General features: G+C 40.2%; 1 protein-coding gene across 7 annotated transcripts in view; it reads left to right on the forward strand.

Annotated features, from left to right (window-relative positions):
- Fancc (FA complementation group C) overlaps positions 1–17,373 on the forward strand; it is a 157,707-nt gene that overhangs the window by 87,463 nt on the left and 52,871 nt on the right. For 6 of the 7 annotated variants that reach the window (XM_052156360.1, XM_052156357.1, XM_052156361.1 and 3 more), the window contains one exon: positions 5,091–5,255. The exons of the other annotated variant lie outside the window; for it this stretch is intronic. In XM_052156360.1, the coding sequence (XP_052012320.1) occupies positions 5,091–5,255 (165 nt within the window). The remainder of the gene's footprint in view (positions 1–5,090; positions 5,256–17,373) is intronic. 7 annotated transcript variants of the gene reach the window in all.

The raw sequence follows: 17,373 nt of genomic DNA on the forward strand, positions 1-17,373 counted from the left end.
TTATCACTATTGCTCTGTAGTAATATTTGAGGTCTGGGATACTGATTCCCCCAGAAGTTCTTTTGCTGTTGAGAATAATTTTAGCTATCCTGGATTTTTTGTTATTCCAGAGTTTATTTTCCTTTAAACATTTGAGTATATTTATTTGTTTGAGTATATTTTTCTGTTCATATACTGTAGGACCATTTAGATAGTGATCCAGAGATTATTGATTTCTCATTATTTTTAAACTTTATTTTAACAAGGTCTCATGTATGAGGCTGGCCTCAAACTCACTGTGTAGCCAGGATGACCTTGAATTTGTCTCTGCTCTGCAGTGCTGGGATGATAGATGTTAATTACCACACCCAGTGCATGTGGTGCTGGAGGTCACAGCCAGGGCTTTGTGCATCTAGGTAAGCGTGCCACCATCTAAGCTGGGATCTCAGTAGATACAAGGACATACGAAGACTGAAAATGAAAGGATGTTGTGGAAGACAGCAAGAGTAGCACACACATGCAACCCCCCCCCAGCAAAAAAAGCCATGTATATATATATATATGTATATATATACATATATATATATACACATACATACACACACACACATACCATACAACTGTTGTAAGAGGTAAAGGATGTCACGGAAGGATAAAAGGGTCTCTTCTCTACAGATTTAAGTTGTAAACATTTGTACTTAGCAACAGAGTGCACAGATACAAAGCACACATAGAAAGATTGCTGGAAAAAATAGAAAATAAAGAGAAAGAGATCTGATGTTCCACTTTGAATAATGCAAGTTTTTTTCATAATAAAGAATGGTAAGTGGACAGGACCTAGGGTGGTGCTAACAGCCAGTTCAGACAGTAGATATGTCTGGAGCACCCCATGTAATAATAATAGAACGCACATTTTTCTCTTAGAGTATTCTCCAGGATAGAGCTTATTTTGGATTGCAAAACACTTCTTAGTAAGTTGAAGAAGACTTAAGTCATCATATCAACTGTCCATTTTGATCATAGTGAAGTGAAATTAGAAATCCATATAAAAGGAAAACAGGAAACTTTACACCAATGTGTAAATTAATACATTTTAAAACAGCCAATGATCAAAGAAATGATATATCTAGAAAAATACCTTGAGAGAAATGACAGTGAACATGCCATACGCCAGCACTTGCAGGTTGTGGCAAAATTTAGGATATTCATTTAAAAAGAACCTGAGTTAGAAAGAGGCAGCAAATTAGAATAGCTGTCAACAATAGAGAACAATAAAAAAAAAAATCAAAACTGAGATGTGTGGGACTTAGTCTTGTGCTGTGAGATACCACTAAACAGCTGCATGCCAGCACCTAGGACTGGAGGCTGTTCTAGAAATACGCAAGTCTTTAAGTGAAAATATGAGCAGATTAAGTCAGGTGTTCAAAACCTCCCAACAAAACCCCCAAAAAAGGCTTCACTGGAAGAGTTAACAATTCTTTTAAACTATGCCAACCTCCTAGAGAAGAGTGGGACACTTTCAAATCAGTTTATAAGGGTAGCCATCTACAGACAGCACAGTCAAGCACAACTATGCAGAGAAAACAGGGTTAGTTGATATCTTTGGCAGGTATGTGTGAATAGTAGATGTGTACAGAGCTTAGTACCACCAGTTATCAGGGAAATGCAAATCAGACCTGCATAGCAGTTTACATGAATAATGAAAGGAGTAAGGGGGCTAGATGTAGTGTTGTATAACTTGAACTTCAACACTCAGGAGACAGAGGCAGGCAGATTTTTGAGTTCTGAGGCCAGTCTGGTCTACATGGTGAGCTCCAGGCCAGTTAAAGCTACATAGTGAGATTCTGTCTCAAAAAAAAAAAAATTAAATTAAATTTAAAAAAAATTAAGGGAGACAGTATGTTGTGTCGTGTTGATAGTAATGTGGGGAAATGACATCATGCACTGTAGGTGAGCATGCACCATGGTATAGCTACTGTAGACAAGCCATAGTGGTTCATTCACAAAGAAAAGTAGATCTGGTATGATGGTGCATGCCTGCAGTCTCAGCACTTGGGAGGGAGGACTCTGAGTGTCCAGAGTCCAAGGCCAGCTGTGGCTACACAAGACTTGGTCTTAAACAAGCAAGTAAATGGAGTTTCCACATGACCTGTTCCACTTCTGCTTATATATTCAAAAGATTTGAAAAGATGACTTGCAAACCTATATTGGTTGTATTTTTCATATTAGCCAAGGGATAGAAGTAACCTCTGTGCATCTTGTTAGATGAAAGCATGACATAAACACATAAATTTTAGTCATCCATAAAAAGAAAGAAAGAAAGAAAGAAAGAAAGGAAGGAAGGAAGAAAGAAAGAAAGAAAGAAAGAAAGAAAGAAAGAAAGAAAGAAAGAAAGAAAGAAAGAAAGAAAGAAAGAAAGAGGAAAGCCCTGTTGAGTGCTCTGTGTGCTCTGTTATGGCCAAACTGAAGGACACTACACAGTGAAATGAGCCAACCAAGGACAAACACTGCCTTCCACTCACCTGCAATATCCAGAATGGCCAGTCTCTCAGGAAGTAGAATGCTGTTTGCCATGGGCTGGGAGGAAGGGAGACAGGAGTTCTTGGTTGATACAGAGTTTTAATTTTGTAAGATGTGGAAGTTGTGGAGATCTTTTGATATGATGCTGGTTTGAAAGGTTGATATAGGGGGTGTTTGCTATCACCTGAGGATACTCTTTAAGTGTTGGTGATTTCAGGAAGATATAGGTTATTTTCAGGAATGCTAGAAGAGGGCAATGATAAATCTCCTTAACAATTTTAAAGTCACTGGGCAGTGGTGGAGCACTCCTAGTACTCAGGAGGCAGCAGCAGGCAGATCTCGGAGTTCTAAGCCTGGTCTACAGAGCGGTTCTAGGACAACCGGGGCTACACAGAGAGACCCTGTCATGAAAAACAAAACAACAACAAAATTTAAAAGTCTCCTATGAAATTAGGCAGAGCTTGGACTTATCAAAATACAGGCAAATCAATAGATATCCCTCTGAAGATACTCATGGTGTGTGGATCCAGCCTAAGGCTTGTCAGATACCTGGAGATACCAAGTTCAAGAGGGAGTTATGCAGCCTTCCAGAGAGCAGTACAGTAAGTGCTAGCCTTTGACTCGTTGCCAGAGCAGTACTCAAAATGACTGCTGTGCAAGAACTGAACTGCAGGAGGCTTGATGGTGAGCACACATTGCTAGAACTATCCCTCCTGCCTGGTTGTCTCTAGCCTCCCTGCTTTCTGCAGCAAGCCACAGGACTATACAGTGAGATGACTTGTTAGAAGTGTCACAGCATCACACCTTGTAGCTGTTATAGCAAAGACCTGGATAAAGACTATAAATATCTATAATTGAATTGTTGATTTTTTTCTTAGTCACATGACTGTATCAGCTTCTCTAAAGAAAGCTAAATTTTGACCCTCTCTGCTTTTGAACTCAGGGCATCAATCTACATTTCCTGAAGATTTTGAAACTTCATATGAGATGAACTTTAAACAGTCTAGCAACAAAGAGTTAACATTGAGTGGAGTCCCTTAGTGGAAGCAAAGAGAGCAAAATAGCTTTTTCTGTTTGGGATGGTGTTTGGGGCCCTTTGGCTACTCGAACTTTTGAAGTTATACTAATGAAAGGAATAATAACAGGTATGTTTTCATAAGTGGGTACAGTTTTGTTGATTCAGGTATGAACCAGAAAGTTTGTAGCCCATTCCTGCAGTTTCTAGTTCTGAGGTTCTGATTTGTACATCTGAAAACTTGACAGAGAACTTTAGATATGTAAGAAAGTGTTGCACTTTAGTTGTTGTTGCTACTGGCATTGTGGCTGTGATGCCCCATCCCCCAATCAGGTTTGGTGGGTGTGTTTGAAGTGCTGTTCTGGTACCATTTTGCCTCAGCACAGAAAGATGATGCCAGGTTGAAGTTAAAGTTTATTCAGCAGCTGCACCTGAAGATTCCCAGTTTGGGACTGAGGAAATAGCTTTGTTGGTGAGGCCCTTGCTGTGCAAGCAGGGTGACCCTAGCTTGATCCCCTGCCTCCATGTAAAAAGCCTGAGCATAATGTGTACATTTGTAATCCTAGTCCTGGGGAGATAGAGACAGAGGTTGGCTTCCCGAGGCTCATTGTTCATCCATCCTAATCTAATGAGTGAGTCCCACGTTCCAGCAAGAGACCTGCTCTCAAAAACAAGGTACCTGCCCATGCCCCACACATGAATTTTGACTTTTGTCCAAGGTTTTGAGGGGCTGAGTTATTTTTCATTTTTAATGGATAGGGAACAGAATTTCATGGTTTTGGCTATTAAAAACAAGACTTTAAAAGCTCATAAAAAGATTCAAAGAGCATGTGAGGCATGTGAGTCTTATCAATTTTCTGATAAGACTAAATGAACTCCATAGGAGGGTTGAATTTCTTATGAAAACTATGTACTGGCTCAACACACTTTGAAAAATTACCAGGGAAAATTGTTTCTTATTCAATTATAAAATTCTTTTGAGGGGGGAAAATAGGAAAAGAAAGACTGTACTAAACAGGATTCAGTGGAGTAAATGAGGAAAGCCTGAGATGTGTCAGGGTCCCAGGCTAGCATGAGTGCTAGCATTCTGTGCTTTCAGTTAGGAGTTATCCCAGTGCTGTTCAGTACAGCTTGCTGCTGCTGGGAATAGCTACTAACTACAACACTTTCACGTACCCAGTGTCATCACAGATAACCTTTAGTAAACTTTTCTCTGTGCTGAGGAGTTTGTCCATATGGTTTTTGAAAAACAAGCATCTAAGACAGTTAGAAGATGCAGCCTGGTATAAAGTGACACGGTTTCAGCTGATAGTGTCCAGTAGGCTCTCTTGATAGTGGCCAGGGGAGTTGTATGTGGACTGGTTGCCAGTGGTATGTCACATCTATAGTACCAATCTACATTTAGGGCATCAATCTACATTTTACAAAGATTTTGAAACTGAGTTGAACTTTAAATAGCAACAGTTAACATTGAGTGGAGTCCCTTAGTGGAACGAAGGAGAACAGAAAACAACAATTTTCAGCAGGAAGACTGTGTTCAGGTCTGGGCCATAACTTCTTACCTTTTCTCCAATAGGATGGCTCCTGAGCGTATGATGTCCCTGTCACAAGTCTGTGTCCCTCTTGCCACTCTGCCTGATATCCAACCCCTAGTAGAGGCTCTACTTACCTACCATGGACATGAGCCCCAGGAAGTCCTCTCTCCTGAGTTCTTTGAAGCTGTAAATGAGGCCTTCTTGTCGTGAGTACATCCATCTTATCACTTGATTTGTTTCTCCTAGATGGAGAATGTTGTAGCATGGAGAACACACATGACAGTATATTTTTTTTATTTTTTTATTGATATATTTTTTTATTTACATTTCAAATGATTTCCCATTTTCTGGGTCCCCACTCCCCGCAAGTCCCATAAGCCCTCTTTAGTCCCCCTGTTCTTCCATCCACCTCTTCCCACTTCCCTGTTCTGGAATTCCCCTATACTCTTGCACTGAGTCTTTCCAGAACAAGGGGCCACTCCTCCATTCTTTTTGAACATCATTTAATTTGTGGATTATGTCCTGGGTATTCAAAGTTTCTAGGCTAATATCCACTTATCAGTGAGTGCATACCATGATTGATCTTTTGAGACTGGGTTACCTCACTTAGTATGATGTTCTCCAGCTCCATCCATTTGTCTAAGAATTTCATGAATTCATTGTTTCTAATGGCTGAATGGTACTCCATTGTGTAAATATACCACATTTTTTGTATCCATTCCTCCCTTGAAGGACACCTAGGTTCTTTCCAGCTTCTGGCTACTACAAATACGGCTGCTATGAACATAGTGGAGCATGTGTCCTTATTACATGCTGAAGAATCCTCTGGATATATGCCAAGGAGTGGTATAACAGGGTCCTCAGGAAGTGTCATGCCCAGTTTTCTGAGGAACCGCCAGACTGATTTCCAAAGTGGTTGCACCATCTTGCAATCCCACCAGCAGTGGAGGAGTGTTCCTCTTTCTCCACATCCTCGCCAACACCTGCTGTCTCCTGAGTTTTTGACCTTAGCCATTCTGACTGGTGTGAGGTGAAATCTCAGGGTTGTTTTGATTTGCATTTCCCTAATGATTAATGATGTTGAACATTTCTTAAGGTGTTTCTCGGCTCTCCGAAGTTCTTCATGTGAAAATTCTTTGTTTAGTTCGGTACCCCACTTTTTAATGGGGTTATTTGGTTCTCTGGGTTCTACCTTCTTGAGTTCTTTGTATATATTAGATATTAGCCCTCTGTCAGATTTGGGGTTGGTGAAGATTCTTTCCCAATCTGTTGGTGGACGTTTTGTCCTTTTGACAGTGTCCTTTGCCTACAGAAACTTTGTAGTTTTATGATGTCCCATTTGTCAATTCTTGATCTTAGAGCGTAAGCTATTGGTGTTCTATTCAGTAACTTTTCCCCTGTGCCCATGTCCTCCAGGGTCTTCCCCAGTTTCTTTTCTATTAGTTTCAGTGTGTCAGGTTTTATGTGGAGGTCCTTGATCCATTTGGAGTTGAGCTTAGTACAAGGAGATAAGAATGGATCGATTCGCATTCTTCTGCATGCTGACCTCCAATTGAACCAGCACCATTTGTTGAAAAGACTATCTTTTTTCCACTGGATGCTTTTAGCTCCTTTGTCGAAGACCAAGTGACCATAGGTGTGTTGGTTCATTTCTGGGTCTTCAATCCTATTCCATTGATCCGCTTGCCTGATATTGTACCAATACCATGCAGTTTTTATCACTGTTGCTTTGTAGTAGAGTTTAAAGTCTGGGATACTGAATCCCCCTGAAGTTCTTTTACTGTTGAGAATAGTTTTAGCTATCCTGGGTTTTTTGTTATTCCAGATGAATTTGAGCATTGCTCTTTCTAGCTCTATGAAGAACTGGGTTGGGATTTTTATGGGGATAGCATTGAATCTGTAGATTGCCTTTGGCAAGATGGCCATTTTAACTATATTAATCCTGCCAATCCACGAGCATGGAAAAAATTTCCATTTTCTGAGATCTTCTTTGATTTCCTTCTTCAGAGATCTGAAGTTCTTGTCCTATAGGTCTTTCACTTGTTTGGTTAGAGTCACCCCAAGATACTTTATGCTGTTTATAGCTATTGTGAAGGGGATCATTTCCTTAATTTCTTTCTCAGTCTGCTTATCCTTTCAATATATAAAGGCTACTGATTTGCTTGCGTTGATTTTGTAGCCAGCCACTTTGCTGAAGTTGTTTATCAGCTGGAGGAGTTCTCTAGTAGAGTTTTTAGGGTCACTTAAGTATACTATCATATCATCTGCAAATAGTGATAGTTTGACTTCTTCCTTTCCAATTTGTATCCCTTTGACTTCCTTATGTTGTCTAATTGCTCTAGCTAGGACTTCAAGAACTATATTGAAAAGATAGGGAGAGAAGGGGCAGCCTTGTCTAGTCCCTGATTATAGTGGGATTGCTTCAAGTTTCTCTCCATTTAGTTTGATGTTGGCTACTGGTTTGCTATATATTGCTTTTTACTATGTTTAGATATGGGCCTTGAATTCCTGTCCTTTCCAAGACTTTTAGCATGAAAGGATGCTGAATTTTGTCAAATGCCTTTTCAGCATCTAATGAAATGATCATGTAGTTTTTTTCTTTGAATTTGTTTATGTAGTGGACAGCATTTATGGATTTCCTTATATTGAACCATCCCTGCATCCCTGGGATGAAGCCTACTTGATCATGGTGGATGATTGTTTTTATGTGTTCTTGGATTCGGTGGGCAAGAATTTTATTTAGTATTTTTGCATCGATATTCATAAGGGAAATTGGCCTGAAATTCTATTTCTTAGTTGAATCTTTGTGTGGTTTTGGTATCAGCATAATAGTGGCTTCGAATAAGGAGTTGGGTAGTGTTCCTTCTGTTTCTATTTGGTGGAAAAGTTTAAAGAGTTTTGGTGTTAAGTCTTCTTTGAAGGTCTGATAGAATTCTGCACTGAAACCATCTGGTCCTGTGCTTTTTTTGGTCAGAAGCCTATCTATGACCCCTTCGGTTTCTTTAGGGGTTATGGGTCTGTTTAGATGGTCTATTTGATCCTGGTTTAATTTTGGTAATTGGTATCTGTCTAAGAAAATGTCCATTTCCTCCAGATTCTCCAGTTGTGTTGAGTACAGGTTTTTGTAGTAGGATCTGATGATTTTTTGAATTTCCTTAGTTTCTGTTGTAATATCTCCGTTTTCATTTCTAATTTTGTTAATTTGGATACTTTCTCTGTGCCCTTTGGTTAGTCTGGCTAAGGGTTTATCTATCTTGTTGATTTTTTCAAAGAACCAGCTTTTGGTCTGTTGATTCTTTGTATGGTTCTCTTGGTTTCTACTTGATTGATTTCAGCCCTGAGTTTGATGATTTCCTGTCTTCTTCTCCTCCTGGGTGAATTAGCTTCTTCTTGTTCCAGGGCTTTCAGTTGTTCCGTTAATCTTCTAGTGTATGCTCTCTCGAATTTCTTTTTGGAGGCACTCAAAGCTATGAGTTTTCCTCTTAGCACTGCTTTCGTTGTGTCCCATAGATTTGTGTATGTTGTGCCTTCATTTTCATTAAATTCTAAGAAATATTTGATTTCTTTCTTTATTTCTTCCTTGACCAAGGTATCATTGAGTAGATTATTGTTCAGTTTCCTTGTGTATGTGGGCTTTCTGTTGTTTTTACTGTTACTAAAGACCACTTTTACTACATAGTGATCTGATAGGAGGCATGGGATTATTTAAGTTTTCTTATATTTGTTGAGGTCTGTCGTGTGACCTACTATATGATCTATTTTGGAGAAGGTACCATGCGGTGCTGAGAAAAAGGTATATTCTTTTGCTTTGGGATAAAAAGTTCTATATATATCTGTTAACTCCAATTGGTTCAAAGCTTCAATTAGTTTCATTGTCTCCTTGTTTAGTTTCTGTTTTCCTGATCAGTCCATTGGTGAGAGTGGAGTGTTGAAGTCACCCACAATTATTGTGTTAGGTGCAATGTGTACTTTGAGCTTTAGTAAAGTTTCTTTTATGAATGAGGGCGCCCTTGTATTTGGGGCATAGATGTTCAGGATTGAGAGTTCTTCTTGTTGGATTTTTCCTTTGACCAGCAAGTAGTGACCTTCCATGTCTCTTGATGACATTAGGTTGAAAGTCAATTTTTTTCTTTTTTTTTCTTTTTTTTTTATTCGATATAGTTTATTTACATTTCAAATGATTTCCCCTTTTCTAGCCCCCCACTCCCCGAAAGTCCCATAAGTCCCCTTCTGTTCCCCTGTCCTCCCACCCACCCCTTCCCACTTCCCTGTTCTTGTTTTGCGGAATACTGTTTCACTGAGTCTTTCCAGAACCAGGGGCCACTCCTCTTTTCTTCTTGTACCTCATTTGATGTGTGGATTATGTTTTGGGTATTCCAGTTTTCTAGGTTAATAACCACTTATTAGTGAGTGCATACCATGATTCACCTTTTGAGTCTCGGTTACCTCACTTAGTATGATGTTCTCTAGCTCCATCCATTTGCCTAAGAATTTCATGAATTCATTGTTTCTAATGGCTGAATAGTACTCCATTGTGTAGATATACCACATTTTTTGCATCCACTCTTCTGTTGAAGGATACCTGGGTTCTTTCCAGCATCTGGCAATTATAAATAGGGCTGCTATGAACATAGTAGAGCATGTATCCTTATTACATGGTGGGGAATCCTCTGGGTATATGCCCAGGAGTGGTATAGCAGGATCTTCTGGAAGTGAGGTGCCCAGTTTTCAGAGGAACCGCCAGACTGATTTCCAGAGTGGTTGTACCAATTTGCAACCCCACCAGCAGTGGAGGAGTGTTCCTCTTTCTCCACACCCTCTCCAACACCTGCTGTCTCCTGAATTTTTAATCTTAGCCATTCTGACTGGTGTAAGGTGAAATCTCAGGGTTGTTTTGATTTGCATTTCCCTAATGACTAATGAAGTTGAGCATTTTTCAAGATGCTTCTCCGCCATCCGAAGTTCTTCAGGTGAGAATTCTTTGTTTAACTCTGTACCCCATTTTTTAATAGGGTTGTTTGGTTTTCTGGAGTCTAACTTCTTGAGTTCTTTATATATATTGGATATTAGCCCTCTATCTGATGTAGGATGGGTGAAGATCTTTTCCCAATTTGTTGGTTGCCGATTTGTCCTCTTGATGGTGTCCTTTGCCTTACAGAAACTTTGTAATTTTATGAGGTCCAATTTGTCAATTCTTGCTCTTAGAGCATACGCTATTGGTGTTCTGTTCAGAAACTTTCTCCCTGTACTGATGTCCTCAAGGGTCTTCCCCAGTTTCTTTTCCATTAGCTTCAGAGTGTCTGGCTTTATGTGGAGGTCCTTGATCCATTTGGATTTGAGCTTAGTACAAGGAGACAAGGATGGATCAATTGGCATTCTTCTGCATGCTGACCTCCAGTTGAACCAGCACCATTTGTAGAAAAGGCTATCTTTTTTCCATTGGATGTTTTCAGCCTCTTTGTCGGGGATCAAGTGGCCATAGGTGTGTGGGTTCATTTCTGGATCTTCAATCCTGTTCCATTGATCCTCCTGCCTGTCACTGTACCAATACCATGCAGTTTTTAACACTATTGCTCTGTAGTATTGCTTGAGGTCAGGGATACTGATTCCCCCAGACTTTCTTTTGTTGCTGAGAATAGTTTTAGCTATCCTGGGTTTTTTGTTGTGCCAGATGAATTTGATAATTGCTCTTTCTAACTCTGTGAAGAATTGAGTTGGGATTTTGATGGGTATTGCATTGAATCTGTAGATTGCTTTTGGCAAAATGGCCATTTTAACTATATTGATTCTACCGATCCATGAGCATGGGAGGTTTTCCCATTTTTTGAGGTCTTCTTCCATTTCCTTCTTCAGAGTCTTGAAGTTCTTGTCATACAGATCTTTTACATGTTTGGTAAGAGTCACCCCAAGATACTTTATACTGTTTGTGGCTATTGTGAAGGGGGTCATTTCCCTAATTTCTTTCTCAGCCTGCTTATCCTTTGAGTATAGGAAGGCCACTGATTTGCTTGAGTTGATTTTATAACCTGCCACTTTGCTGAAGTTGTTTATCAGCTGTAGGAGCTCTCTAGTGGAGTTTTTTGGGTCACTTAGGTAGACTATCATGTCGTCTGCAAATAATGATAGTTTGACTTCTTCCTTTCCGATGTGTATCCCTTTGATCTCCTTATGTTGTCCAATTGCCTGGGCTAGTACCTCAAGTACAATATTGAAAAGATAAGGAGAAAGGGGGCAGCCTTGTCTGGTCCCTGATTTCAGTGGGATTGCTTCAAGTTTCTCTCCATTTAGTTTGATGCTGGCTACCGGTTTGCTGTATCTTTTACTATGTTTAGGAATGGGCCTTGAATTCCTTTTCTCTCCAAGACTTTAAGCATGAAAGGATGCTGAATTTTGTCAAATGCTTTTTCAGCATCCAATGAAATGACCATGTGGTTTGTTTCTTTGAGTTTGTTTATGTAGTGGATTGCATTGATGGATTTCCGTATATTGAACCAACCCTGCATTCCCGGGATAAAGCCTACTTGATCATGCTGGATGATCGTTTTGATGTGTTCTTGGATTCGGTTGGCAAGAATTTTATTGAGTACTTTTGCATCGATGTTCATAAGGGAAATTGGTCTGAAGTTCTCTTTCTTTGTTGGATCTTTGTGTGGTTTTGGTATCAGTGTGATTGTGGCTTCGTAGAAGGAATTGGGTATTGTTCCTTCTGTTTCTGTTTTGTGGAATAATTTGAAGAGTATTGGTGTTAACTCTTCTTTGAATGTCTGATAGAATTCTGCACTGAAACCATCTGGTCCTGTGCTTTTTTTTGTTGGAAGACTTTCTATGACTCCTTCTATTTCTTTAGGCATTATGGGACTGTTTAGATGGTCTAGTTGGTCCTGATTTAATTTTGGTATTTGGTATCTGTCAAGGAAATTGTCCATTTCCTCCAGATTCTCCAGTTGTGTTGAGTATAGGCTTTTGTAGTAGGATCTAATGATTTTTTGAATTTCCTCAGTTTCTGTTGTTATATCTCCCTTTTCATTTCTAAGTTTGTTAATTTGGATACTTTCTCTGTGCCCTTTGGTCAGTCTGGCTAAGGGTTTTTCTATCTTGTTGATTTTCTCAAAGAACCAGCTCCTGGTTTTGTTGATTCTTTGTATGGTTCTCTTTGTTTCTACTTGATTGATTTCAGCCCTGAGTTTGATGATTTCCTGCCTTCTACTCCTCCTGGGTGAAATAGCTTCTTTTTGTTCCAGGGCTTTCAGGTGTGTCATTAAGCTGGTAATGTATGCTCTCTCCATTTTCTTTTTGGAGGCACTCAGGGCTATGAGTTTTCCCCTTAGCACTGCTTTCATTGTGTCCCATATATTTGGGTATGATGTGTCTTCATTTTCATTGTGTTCTAAAAAGTCTTTAATTTCTTTCTTTATTTCTTCCTTGAGCAAGGTATCATTGAGTAGAATATTGTTCAATTTCCATGTGTATGTGGGTTTTCCGTTGTTTTTGTTGCTATTGAAGACCACTTTTACTCCATCGTGATCTGATAGGAGGCATGGGATTAGTTCGATCTTCTTATATTTGTTGAGGTCTGTCTTGTGACCAATTAATTATATGGTCGATCTTGGAGAAGGTACCATGAGGTGCTGAGAAAAAGGTATATATATTCTTTTGCTTTAGGATAGAATGTTCTATATATATCTGTTAAATCTAATTGGTCCACAGCTTCAATTAGTTTCATTGTGTCCCTGTTTAGTTTCTGTTTTCCTGATCGGTCCATTGAGGAAAGTGCAGTGTTGAAGTCACCCACAATTATTGTGTTAGGTGCAATGTGTGCTTTGAGCTTTAATAAAGTTTCTTTTACAAAAGAGGGTGCCCTTGCATTTGGAGCATAGATGTTCAGGATTGAGAGTTCTTCTTGTTGTATTTTTCCTTTGACCAGCAAGAAGTGTCTCTCAGAGTCTCTTTTCATGACTTTGGGTTGAAAGTCAATTTTATCTGATATTAAAATGGCTACTCCAGCTTGTTTCCTGAGACCATTTGCTTGTAAAATTGTCTTCCAGCCTTTTACTCTAAGGTAGTGTTTGTTTTTGACCTTTAGGTGTGTTTCCTGTAAGCAGCAAAATGTAGGGTCTTGTTTACATATCCAGTCAGTTAGTCTATGTCTTTTTATTGGGGCATTGAGTCCATTGATGTTAAGAGATATTAAGGAATAGTGATTGTTACTTCCTGTCATTTTTGACGTTATTTTTTAAATTTGATTGGTTAACTTCTTATGGGTTTGATGAAAGGTTACTATCTTGCTTTTTCCAGGGTGAAGTTTCCCTCCTTGTATTGGTGTTTTCCTCCTATTATCCTTTGTAGGGCTGGGTTTGTGGATAGATATTGGGTAAACTTGGTTTTGTCATGGAATATCTTAGTTTCTCCACCTACGGTGATTGAGAGTTTCGCTGGGTATAGTAGTCTTGGCTGGCATTTGTGTTCTCTTAGAGTCTCCATGAGCTCTGCCCAGGATCTTCTAGCTTTCATAGTCTCTGGTGAGAAGTCTGGTGTAATTCTGTTAGGTCTTCCTTTATATGTTACTTGCCCTTTTTCTCTTACTTCTCTAAGTATTCTCTCTTTGTTTAGTACATTTGGGGTTTTGATTATTATGTGACGGGAGGTAGTTCTGTTCTGGTCCAGTCTGTTTGGAGTTCTGTAGGCTTCTTGTATATTCATGGGCATCTCTCTCTTTAGGTTAGGGAAGTTTTCTTCCATAATTTTATTGAAGATATTTGCTGGCCCTTTAAGTTGTAAATCTTCACTCTCATCTATGCCTATAATCCTTAGGTTTGGTCTTCTCATTGTGTCCTGGATTTCCTGGATATTTTGGGTTACAAGCTTTTTGCTTTTTGCATTTTCTTTGACTGTTGAGTCCATGGTTTCTATGGTATCTTCAGCATCTGAGATTCTTTCTTCTATCTCTTGTATTCTGTTGTTGATATTTGCATCTATGTACCCTGATTTCTTCCCAAGGCTTTCTATCTCCAAAGTTGTCTCCCTTTGAGTTTTCTTAGTTGTTTCTACTTCTGATTTTAGGTCCTGGATGGTTTTGCTTAGCTCCTTCACTTGCTTGTTTGTGCTTTCCTGTAATTCTTTAAGAGATTTTTGTGTTTCCTCTTTCATGACTTCTGCCTGTTGATCAAAGTTCTCCTGTATTTCTTTAAGTGTTTTTTGTGTTTCCTCATTATTGGCTTTTGTATTCTCCTGGATTTCTTTCAATGATTTTTGTGTTTCCCTTGCAAGGGCTTCTAACTTTTGATCCATTTTCTCCTGAATTTCTTTAAGTATTTCCTTCATGTGTTCCTGTACCAGCATCATGACCAGTGATTTTAAATCCAAATCTTGTTTTACTGGTGTGATGTGGTATCCAGGACATGCTGGTAAAGGAGAATTGGGTTCAGATGTTGCCATATTGCCTTGATTTCTGTTAGTGACGTTCCTGTGTTTGCCTTTTGCCATCTAGTTCTCACTGGTGATAGTTGGTCATGTCAATGCTGGACTCACCAGTGCAAGCTGCCCCTTCCCAGGTGGCCTCTGGTGCACAGCTTACCTCCTGCACTGCCTGTAGACAGGGTGCTGTTGCCCAGGCTGTTCAGATCCCGAAGCAGACACCTGAAGGCTCTTGCTGGGGCCTGCTGGATTCACCTGAGCACACAGATTTCTCCCCGCTGGCCGCCCGGAAGCCCCTCTTGCCTCTTTCAGGACCTGGAGATGTGGTGTTGCCACCCAGGCTGATCTGGATCCGGAAGCGGAGTGGTCTGAGGGCTACAGCCAGAGGCCTCAGGACTGAAGCCTAAGCTCTGTGCCACAGGAACGAGCTGTGCTGTGAGCTCCCAGACTGCCTCTGGGTGCACACCAGGTCTCCAGTACTTCCTGGAGACCGAGTGCTGTGGCCCAGGCTGTTCAGATCCCAAAGCAGGTACCTGAAGGCTCCCACTGCCCCCCCCCCCCCAGCTGGATTCACCGGAGCACACCGACTTCTCACCGACTTCTCCCCGCTGGCCGCCCGGAAGCCCCGGAGTAGTGGTTATTGCTTCCTATCATTTTTTATTTTAATTTTATACGTGTGTGGTTATCTTCTTTTGGGTTTGATGAAAGAAGCTTAATATCCTGCTCTTTCCAGGGTATAGTTTCCCTCGTTGTAATGATGTTTCCCCCCTATTATCCTTTGTAGGGCTGGGTTTGTAGAAAGATATTGTGTAAACTTGGTTTTGTCTTGGAAAATCTTGGTTTCTCCATCTATAGTAATTGAGAGTTTCGCTGAGTATAGTAGTCTTGGCTGGCATTTGTGTTCTCTTAGAGTCTGCATGAGCTCTGCCCAGGATCTTCTAGCTTTCATGGTCTCTGGTGAGAAATCTGGTGTAATTCTGATAGGTCTTCCTTTATATGTTACTTGCCCTTTTTCTCTTACTTCTCTAAGTATTCTCTCTTTGTTTAGTACATTTGGGGTTTTGATTATTATGTGACGGGAGGTAGTTCTGTTCTGGTCCAGTCTGTTTGGAGTTCTGTAGGCTTCTTGTAGATTCATGGGCATCTCTCTCTTTAGGTTAGGGAAGTTTTCTTCCATAATTTTGTTGAAGATATTTGCTGGCCTTTTAAGTTGTAAATGTTCACTCTTATCAATGCCTGTTATCCTTAGATTTGGCTTTCTCATTGTGTCCTGGATTTCCTGGATATTTTGGGTTACAAGCTTTTTGCATTTTGCATTTTCTTTGACTGTTGAGTCCATGGTTTCTGTGGTATCTTCAGCATCTGAGATTCTTTCTTCTATCTCTTGTATTCTGTTGTTGATATTTGCATCTATGTCCACTGATTTCTTCCCAAGGCTTTCTATCTCCAAAGTTGTCTCCCTTTGAGTTTTCTTAGTTGTTTCTACTTCTGATTTTAGATCCTGGATGGTTTTGCTTAGCTCCTTCACTTGCTTGTTTGTGCTTTCCTGTAATTCTTTAAGAGATTTTTGTGTTTCCTCTTTCATGACTTCTGCCTGTTGATCAAAGTTCTCCTGTATTTCTTTAAGTGATTTTTGTGTTTCCTTCTTATTGGCTTTTGTATTTTCCTGAATTTTCTTTCAATGATTTTTGTGTTTCCCTTGTAAGGGCTTCTAATATTTGATCCATTTTCTCCTGAATTTCTTTAAGTATGCCCTTCATGTGTTCCTATACCAGCATCATGACCAGTGATTTTAAATCCAAATCTTGTTTTTCTGGTGTGTTGGGGTATCCAGGACTTGCTAATGTTGGAGAATTGGGTTCAGATGCTGCCATAATGCCTTGGTTTCTGTTAGTAACATTCCTACGTTTGCCTTTAGCCATCTAGTTCTCCCAGGTGTTAGATGGTGTTATTGTCACTGGCTGGTGCTTCAACCTACTGTGGATCTTTAAGGTTATCTCTGCAACACTGGATGACTGGGTTTCCTCTGGCACAGATTACTGATATGCTGCCTTCCTCTTTTGTGCCTTTGGAGCCCTTCTCAGTCTTGCCTCAAACAATGTTATACTTAGGTTGTCAAGGTCAACCAGGTGTTCTCTGTCTGCTCTATTTTGGAGCGAAGATGTTGTGGTGGGGGGTCACTCCCTCTGTTGATTCTCACATAGGATACAGGTCCTGCGATGGACTGGCTTGCAGATGAACCGCCTATGTGCTCAGTTCCTGAGTGCAGGCAGACCCCTGGCAGTTTGCACCACCAGAAATCTAAAGCTCAGGGTGATACAGTACTTAGTGATCCTTTTCTGTCCGGGCAGGCAGCAAATATGGCCACAGCTCACAGGCCCTGCGACCCACGGACTGACAGACAAACCCACCTATGTGCTCAGTTCTTGAGTGCAGGCAGACCCCTGGAGGTTTGCACCACCAGAAATCTAAAGCTCAGGGTGATACAGTACCTAGTGATCCTTTTCTGTCTGGGCAGGCAGCAAATATGGCCGCGGGGCTTCTCTCCTTCAGCAGCTCCCTGGGCAGGACTCGGGCTGAGCCTGGCAGGCTGGCAGACAAACCCGCCTGTGATGACAGTATATTTAATGTTTTCAGGTTCTCTTTATATTTCATTACATTTATTTATTTATTCATTTATTTATTTATTTATGGTCTTAGGACAGGCTACAGGAATTGATTTTCTTTTTACTCCATCTGAGTACCAGTGACTGAACTCAGGTCATCATGCATGGCAGCAAGTGTATTTATAATCACCACCCCGTACCTCAGCCATCTCAGTTCCCTTTAGTGCTCTTAAAAATTTCCAAGGATCCCAAAGAGATTTATGTGGATTATACATCTCAATATTTGTCATATATGAAATCACAA

This window comes from Apodemus sylvaticus, chromosome 14 (genome assembly GCF_947179515.1).
Source record: "Apodemus sylvaticus chromosome 14, mApoSyl1.1, whole genome shotgun sequence".
NCBI classification, from domain to species: domain Eukaryota; kingdom Metazoa; phylum Chordata; class Mammalia; order Rodentia; family Muridae; genus Apodemus; species Apodemus sylvaticus.